Source organism: Lipotes vexillifer, unplaced genomic scaffold, assembly GCF_000442215.2.
Source record: "Lipotes vexillifer unplaced genomic scaffold, Lipotes_vexillifer_v1.1 scaffold342, whole genome shotgun sequence".
In the NCBI taxonomy this organism is placed as follows: domain Eukaryota; kingdom Metazoa; phylum Chordata; class Mammalia; order Artiodactyla; family Lipotidae; genus Lipotes; species Lipotes vexillifer.
Window position 1 is genome coordinate 74,949 of NW_006786802.1, and position 8,743 is coordinate 83,691.

The following is an 8,743-nucleotide window of genomic DNA, read 5'->3' on the forward strand; positions in this document are numbered from 1 at the left end:
GGCGCGCGGCCCTGCTGACGTCAGCGGGCGGCTGGCCGTGCGGAGTGCGTAGAGCAGCTGGCGCACTCGCGCGCTGCGCTCGCCCCCTCCCCCGCCCGGTCTGTGGAGCGCGCGCGCTCGCTCGCTCGCTCTCCCTTCATTTTTTTTCTCCCCTCCCTCTCAGCCTCTCTCCTCTCTCGCTCCCCCTCGAGCTCCCGGCTGCCCGCGGCTCTGTCGCGCTCTCCCTTTCTCTTCGGTAGGCTCCACCGAGCGATGCTAGCTCTGGGAAACAGCGACGCCGTCTCCCGCTAGAGACCTGACCCCCGGCCCGGCCCCTTGCCCAGCCCTGCCCAGCGCGCGGGCGTCGGCGAAGGCGCCGCGGACGCACCGACGGCTGAGGAATAGCGATGCAAATACACTAGCAGCACCCCCTAACTCACTCCCTCCACACCCCGCGCCGCCTCCTCCTCCGGCAGCAGCGGCAGAAGGACCCCCCCTGCCCCCCACCCCACCCTCCGCCGGCTCCGGCTGCGATTCCTGCCTAGACTATTATTTTATTTATTTTGGGTAGTGCACAAGCCTCAGTGCCTGCAGCTCGCGCCTCCTCGGACCGCGGGCGCCTCCTCCCTCGGCTCCGGAACCCCAGACCCCGGCCACCCTCGCCTCGACACCCCCAGAGCCCCGCCAGCTGCCGCGAGTCTCCGCGGCTGTAATCTTGTTAGAGGCTGTCTTTTTTGGGGATTCTGGTTTCCCGACATTTTTGTTTTCAGCCAAGGGGAGGCTATCGTGATTTTTTCCCCTTTGAGCCCAGGCTCTGCTTTCTGGGGGGGTGGGGGGCGCGCCGAGCCGGGGAGCCGTGCCAGCCGAGTCGTGCGGGCTGTGGCAGGGAAGGGGCCACCATGGGATGTACTCTGAGCGCAGAGGAGCGAGCCGCCCTCGAGCGGAGCAAGGCGATTGAGAAAAACCTCAAAGAGGATGGCATCAGCGCAGCCAAAGACGTGAAATTACTCCTGCTGGGTAAGGACCGGGACTGCCACCCCCATCCCCTGACCCCGGCCGCTCTGCACCCCCCCACCGGTCCCCCCTCCACTCGCTCCTGGGGAGACCTGGTCCCCGAGTTGGCATCACCATGTGCCCAGGATCGCCCACTCCCTCGCATGCCTTACCCCCCAACCCCCCACCCCGGTCCCCTAAGCTGACACTCATCAAATTTTCCCCCCTGTCTGTCCCAACAGGGGCTGGAGAATCTGGAAAAAGCACCATTGTGAAGCAGATGAAGTAAGTCCCTGTGGCATTGGGATTTGTACTTTTATTAAGTATAATTTTTTAATAATTTTTATTACCTTGCTCACTTCACATTGCTCTCCAGGCCCGGTTTTTAATTCGTGCACACACGCACACGCATACACACACCTGAATTTGACTCCCCTCCCCCAGGCCCTACGTTGGTTCTGGGCCCTCCACCCCAACTCCCAGGGTGGGTGTTTTTTTTCTCCGGGCTGTGGTGGAGGGAAGGGGAGCGCCTGTAGTTGTATGAATGACAGTGTCCGCCATATTGATCAGAACATCACATTATTGGCATGATTATGATCATTACTCTTGATTGTGTGGTGTTTCCTGTGTGTCGCTGCGTCTATTTCTAGCTCTGTGTCTCTGTATCATTCTGTCTCTATTTCTCTCTTCTCCTTCCTCCACCCCCTACTCCACATCCATAATCCCACTTCCCCCTACTCTTCTCCTGGGGCAGTGATTTTTGAACTTGGCTAAAACATGGAGGGGACCCAGCCGTAGGCTGGGGTGGAGTATCAAGTGTATGCTGTTCGTGGGTTTGGTGCTGAATTAGAGGCTGTGGTTTCTGCCCCTCTTCCCCACCCCCAAAGGACGGAGGTTAGGGGAAGGGGCGTGTGGTAGGGGAGTGGGTGGGTGTTCAAGCGAATGTGGCTGGCACAGGTGTATCCAAGGTAGAGGTAGAAGGAGGACGCTGGCTGGGAGGCTGAATGCCCGCCCCTTGCTGCTCCCCCGCCTTTCTCCCCCATCCTCCCAGCCTTTGCTCTCCTGACACTGGCAGTTTTCGTTCACTCTATAGCCTTTATCAATGTATTTATTTACACTCTGCATAGGCTGTGTTCCATGTAATCTACCCACAATGCGGATTTCAGGCCCCACTTGCTGCACCACCCCCTCTTCCTTAGGTATCAGTTTCCCCTCTTAATTAACTGGGGGTGGATTTGAGTGATGGTTGAAAATTAAAACAAAATGGGATATTCCTTCCCTTCCACACTTTCTCAGTAAGGAGCCTTGCCCCTCCTTCCTACTCCCAGGCTTGCTTCTTGCCCCATCCACTCCTGGTTAGCAGTTCCTGGTGAGCCCACAGGCAGCTTTGCTTGGGGAGGGGGTGACCTTAGGAAAGGGGTGCGCGCCCTTGGGCCTCCTAGCCCCGCTGCTTCCGTTGGCCTCTCGGTTCGGGACGGAGGAGTTCGTTAAGACCTTTTAGCGAGGATTCCACGTCGCTTTGCTGTGACACCTTCGTGCACACACAGCTCCTAATTAGGGGTTGCTGTGCAGTAAACAAAAATGATTATTTTTCAACTTGACAGAATAGCCGAAGTTATTGCATCCCGTAGGAAAACAATGGAAAGGAAAAACCGCTTTCGCAGAAAGGTGGGTGGGAGACGAAGCATGCTTGCGGGTTCAGAACCAAGATGCAAAAAATCTTGCATGTGTAACAGGCATGACAAGCGGGTTCTAGGCGGCGCCATGATGGTAGGGAGTAGCGACTCGGAGACAATTTCTCCCGTCTGCTTGACGTGTTCTTATTTTTGTTCGAGAGCTCCCTGGGGCTTTCTGTGCAGAGGCCCCTCGGCTTGCCGCACCCAAATTATCCACGGGTAATTTGGCCTGGGGCTTCTTTGAAGCTTGTGCAACCCAAATGGATGGGAAGGCGGGGCCTGGGGAATTGCTCGTTGCAACAAGGTGTATGTTGCATCTGCCTGGAGCCCTTGCAGGTCGGTAAGTGCAAGCAGCACCACCCGTTTCTCCCTAAAGGGGACGTTTCAAAACTTCAGAACTCTATAATCTGCAGTGGCAGGCTTGCAGCCCAGTAGAAGCCCCAGCCACCGGAGCTGGGTGAGGTTTCAGGCGCTGCGAGTGGTGGACAGCGCCCAGCTGAGGCTGGAAAAGTCGAGGAGGCTCAGCTTGGTGGCGCTCGGCTCGGATCGGCGCAGGCTGGGCGCGAGGCTCGGAGGGACTCGGCAGTGTTCGGAGCCGAGCCGGGACCTCGGCGGAGAGAGCCGAGTCTCTTCGAAGGAGGCCGAAGGCATTCGGAAACGCTCGGTTGAGGGAAGCGGGGATGGAAGCGGGGTGTATGCTAGAGTCTGGAAATTAACTTTGCATCTGCCAAAGCACCTCCTTACCTGCTTTTCCTGAACAAGCTCCATAACTTAGGTTGATTTAATAAGAAGTTTAAAAATATATACTGAGTACCCTGAAGGATATCTCGCCTTTTTTATTCAAACGGAGGCACGCTCTCCAAGGAGTTAGGCGTGCCATTTTAGAATGAAATTTCCTAATTATGTACTGGGGCAGAAAATCTTAAATGAAGGCTGTATTTAGACTTCTCCGGGAAAGTCTTCTGCATCTCATATTTGGTTACACAGAGGAGGGAGCGGGGGAAAATCAAGCGTTAGATATATCAGATGGTTAAATCAGACGTCCTGGCACTTTCTCTCTTTTCCCAGCACTCCTCCCTTTATCACCTGACAGGACGCCTTTTTGGAGAAAAATAACAGGCAAAATTGAGATTTTGTAGGTAAACCTGTTAGTGTATTTTTAAAAATACACCAGTTCTTTTTAGGAAATGAGTTAAGTTTGCTCAAAAGGTGAGTCAGAAAGATTTCTGGCCCATGTAAATTTTACCACAAGGGACCCTAGTGTCCTGTCCTCCTGAAGCATTCATGAATGGCAGCTTTTCCTGTGAGCCCTCCAGCTTGGCTTGAAATAAATCAGATCAGGGCCTTGTGCCAAGCTGGATGCAGGACTTGTTTTATTAACCACAAAATGTGGGATTGGTGTCACTGTATCCTAGTGACAAATTCTTTTGAGCCTTCCCTTGAAGAGGTGATTTTCCAGATTGCCACTTGGGTGAGAGTCACTTGAATCAGGAGAACTGTACTATGGGTGGGGCTGGCCCTGAAGATCTAGGTGGCATTTACAGAACGCAATTTTGGACTTGCCTGGCCAGTACAATTGGTTAACAACCTATCAGACCATACTTAGGAGTTAATCAGGATGCTCTTTTATTTCACCCAGGCAGATGAAATTAGAGCGTTCTCTGTGAGTGATGCCCTGTGAGAACTCGATGACTTCCTAATGGGGACTGGGGTTTAATAGCTCAGCCTGTTGCATTGAGAGGAAGAATATTGATATTGAGACATCTCCAGATCCTTTTTAATCAGCATTTCTAGAAGAGCAAAGAGCCACTCCATTCAGCGTACATTCTTATCCACGTTATGGCATGCTGATTAGAAGACGGACGGGGCTTCCATATATGCCTGTAGTAACTGAAATTATATTACAAAGTCCTGGCTGGCAGATGCTGCTTAGAACAAAGTGTTAACACCCATACCAGCCTAGGAACATTGCAGGGAAACTGACCTTTGACATTCTTTTGCTTGATACATGTTGCAGTGGGAAACTTGCATCCATTAAGAGAGGCTACATGTTAGACTGTCATTTGAAAAGCATGATTATTAATACTTCATTAAAATTTTCATTTGAAAATAGCTTGCTAGGGTTTTTTTCCTTTGTGTATGTGATTGTGCACTAGTGTTTGGGAGCTCTGTGTCAGACAATCCAGAACATTTCCATACTGAGAAATAAACAATGATCATTGAGAAGGCAAAATATAATTTTACACATACCATGAGTAATCAGTGACTTTGTATGTGTGACATTTTAAATAATTTTGCTTGTTAGGAGCTCCTGACCTCACCTGTGATACAGCCTCATCATTTTTGCAGTCAATCAGGGGACTCTTTTATTCCAATTAATCAAAATTTTAACAGCAAGTGTTAATTTTATTTAATCACCAAAACCCTCTCAAAGAAATCTCTTAAGGCATTATATATGGAATCAACAGAATCACTTTAAGTGACTTCCCATTCTGAGCAAATAGGGACAACTACTTGGACCATCTACCTGATGAAAATGTAAAATGAACTGTGGAGTTGCTATGGACACCACAGTTTGTCCTCATTTGAGATGTTGAGTTTTCTGTGATGTCATATTCAGGCTATCTGTTGTCTCTGGAGCATTAAGTGAATTTTTAGGGAGCTAGAGAGTCCAAAGGTGGCAATTGAGGCATGGCTTGCTAGCTGGTAGGCTTTATATAAGTGAACACAGTAAAGTGGAGCACTTTGGATGTGTGTTCCTTTCCAAGGTGCTTGCTCAGTGCCACTGGTAAAACAAAATTTAAGGATTTGGTGAAGACACCATTGCTCATACAAATACCCCAGCCCTTCCAGTAGGATTGGAGTCCAAGGAGACCCTACCAGACAGGGAAGACAATCTTAAGATTGCCAAAAGCTGGTGGTTTCCTCCTACCAGCTGACCCTGACTTTGTAATTAGGGTGTTTAGTCTTTGGCTTAGGTTCAGGGCAAGCCTATGTTCATTCAGCACACCGCTGTTTGGCACCTGCTAAGTGGCAGGCATGAGAGGAGGTGAATAGCAACTTGCAGCCATTACTCAGTAAAAGTACAGTCGTCTGAAAGGGCGTTTCCTGCACATCCCCAAACGGTCCCATGTTGGGGCAGCGCTCCACTGAGAGCTCCTCAATCTGTGGACGTCTTGTTTCTGCAGTCATCTCTTTGGCTGCTTTGCTCCCCCTCCCCTTCCTCCTGTCTCCATGTTTATTCAAATGGATGCACCTTGCTCTCTGGAGACAGTGTGAGCGTAAACAGAATGTCAGATCAAGTAGCAGATGAGTTCTCCTTTGCTGATGGATGGTGCTCTCTCCCTCCTTACTGTTCACTGAGCTGTAAATACCAGCAGACCTTCCTGCCAGAAGAGTAGCAAACAGTCCACCTGATCTCCTCAGGAATCAGCTGTGGAATTCTTGAACCTCAGTCACCTGTTGGATTCTGAAATCGAACCTGTGTGCTTATTGAAAAGGTTGTTGCTGATGAGATTAAATGGATGAAGCTTCATGCAGGATTGACAAGACTCCAGAGGAATCCAGAATTTCTAGTCTCTGTGTGGGGCTAGATTAGATGTATAGTGCCCAGAGTCAGAGGACTGTCTTGTTTTTTTAGCACTTGGTACTCCTCAGATTATATCATGCATCTTAGCCACACCTGCTAAAGGTAGGACAGGATCACTTATGTTTTTCAGCTTCTCACTGTTAATACTGGAGATTTAATATGAGTAGAATAAGGTCATATTTTTCTGACATGTGCTCAGTCAATCTGGATGCAGGGACTTGGTTCCTTCTCTCCCAGGGTGTTCTAAGTCTCTCATTTCTTACAAAGCTAGACGGACCATTATCGCAAGAGCACATTTTGATCTGAAAGACAGTAGACAAGCTGGTGAGGAGGTGATTTCAAACTGAAAAAAACATTTTGGAAAGAATTACCCCAAAATATGACACTAGCAAAGAACAACTTTTGATTTTGAAAAAATTTTTTAAATGTGCACATATGTGTATGTTTACATACATACTACATGGATTTTAAAATGGTTAGCAGATGCTGTAAGAAGAGCACTTCACCTCACTTTATTGACTGCATCATCATAAAAAACTTGAAGGTGCTCAAACTGCATTCTAAGAATTTGTTCGAACCGGTATCACATTCTTATTTTATTCTATGTTTCTCATTTATGCACAATACTGGTTAGGAAAGAAACCTCCTGAGAAATCAGTCATTAGCATAGCGGAGGAAGGAGAGAAAGGAGCAGTGACCTGTTACTGGTTCAAAGAGATAGGTGGATTCCTATTGGGAGAAGCCATTTAGCGTGCTTTTAAAACTGAGAGGCAGTTAGCAGCTTGGGCTCTGTAACCAGGCTGCTTGGCTTTAAATCTTGACTCTACCAGTAACTAGAAGTGTGCCCTTAAACAAGTTACTTTCTTGTGCCTCAGTTTCCTTGACTGTAAAATGGGGCTGATAATTAAAATACCTAACAGGCTTGTGAATATTAAGTGATGTAATATATGAAATGCCCTTTTAACAGTTTTCTAGAAATCATTTTACACATGTCAGCTACAGTTGTGATTCCTTTGATTGATTAGTGGGTGTTTCCTTCCCATATGGAGTTCTCAAGTATGTGGGCCTTAGGTTGCCTGAGTGCCAGAAGCGGGGCGCTGTGGTTCACGCTCAGGGCTTCTTCCCCTTGCCTGCTCTGCAGCATCAGTTATATAACTAACTGTGTTGTCATAAGTGATATGACATTTTTGATGGCGCAGCTGCTTCAGCCCAGGAGGCTGGAGTGATATTACAGAGAGTGAGAGAGAGCACTGGACCAGGAGTCGAGATAGGTGGCTCTGCCCCTGCTGCTCTGGGGGCTCCGTTTCCTGGAGTAGTTGGCCCAGGGCTACCCCAAGCTCCTTTCCTGTTCTAAGTGAGCTATGAAATTGGGAATTACCTTCATGTTCAGATTCTTGAGGTCTTTGATGTGAGGTTCTAAACATAGAAGAATCAATTCTGGCTCCCTCCTGAGGGGGTAGGGGGTACCCATGAAAGCTCTTTTAAGGCCAAGATAATTGCAGAATAGCAACCTCAACCACAAAGCTTTGTCAGCCAGGAAAGACCTGAGAGGCATTTAGAGAAAACCACCTCTAACCAAACTTTTCATGCAAATGTGCTTCTCAAACCAAAGAGGAGGATCTGAAAGTATCCTGTGGTTGAGAAACAGGATGTTTCTGGGAGGAGGGACCCAGTGACATGTTAAAGGAAGAAGTGGTTTGTCTGTGGCTTCCAGGATGCTTAGAAATGTAGACAGCCCTGACTTCCACTGTGGATGGGAGGGCTACATAGACAGGAAGGAACTTGCCCGAGTTCAGGTGCATAAGATCCAGGGAGTTGGGAGATTTGCAGAATAGTTAAAGGGGAGGCTCAGGAGAGCTGTGTTTTAATTTTGGCTCCTTCTCTAACTTGACTTTGGGCAAGTCGTTTAGCCCCTCTGAGCCTCAGTCTTTTCATCTCTTACTTAGGATATGAGCTAGAATTCCTTAGGCCTCTTTCAGGATTCTAGCTCAGTAAATGCAAAGAGAAACCTAGAAGCCTGAAATGCAGGGGGGAATAGTGGGAGTATTTACTGCCCACAGCTTTTATCTGCTGAGCCATCTTTAGTTCTAATTTTCTTTACAGAAAAGAGGAAAAACATTGTGCTTTTCATAGCACCAAAAAATTAAAGTAAAATAAAATCCTGCAAGGCTAATAGTCGGTGCCTTGAATTTGTCCCCCTGCTCGCTTGATTTCTCAACCAAAAATAGAGGAAAGGGAGATAATATATTTAAGGATAGGACTGCATCACCAAGAATTTACCCTGGATTCCCTGCTGATGACTTAGCCAACAGATAGGTCTTCTGTGGAAAATTGTTACTTATGGGAACAACTTCCCCATGCTGTAAAATCAACCTGGGCCACCTGCCTCCAGAGTCTTAGAGCACTAATATTTATTACACAGTGTAAATTAATTAGGTGTTTATGTATCTGTCTCCCTTGCTAGTCTGGGTGCCCCCTCCCTACCAGGGCTCCCTAAAGCAGGAAT

At 48.4% G+C, this 8,743-nt stretch overlaps 1 protein-coding gene across 3 annotated transcripts in view; it reads left to right on the top strand.

The window, feature by feature from the left end:
- Positions 1-721: 721 nt before the first annotated feature.
- The window catches only part of GNAO1 (G protein subunit alpha o1), a 171,319-nt gene continuing 163,297 nt past the window's right edge, over positions 722-8,743 (top strand). For 2 of the 3 annotated variants that reach the window (XM_007459437.1, XM_007459435.1), the window contains exons 1-2: positions 879-996; positions 1,215-1,257. In XM_007459437.1, coding sequence (XP_007459499.1) covers positions 879-996; positions 1,215-1,257 — 161 coding nt within the window. Of the gene's footprint in view, positions 997-1,214; positions 1,258-8,743 lie in introns of all 3 variants that reach the window. The other variant, XM_007459436.1, reaches the window with a different exon arrangement.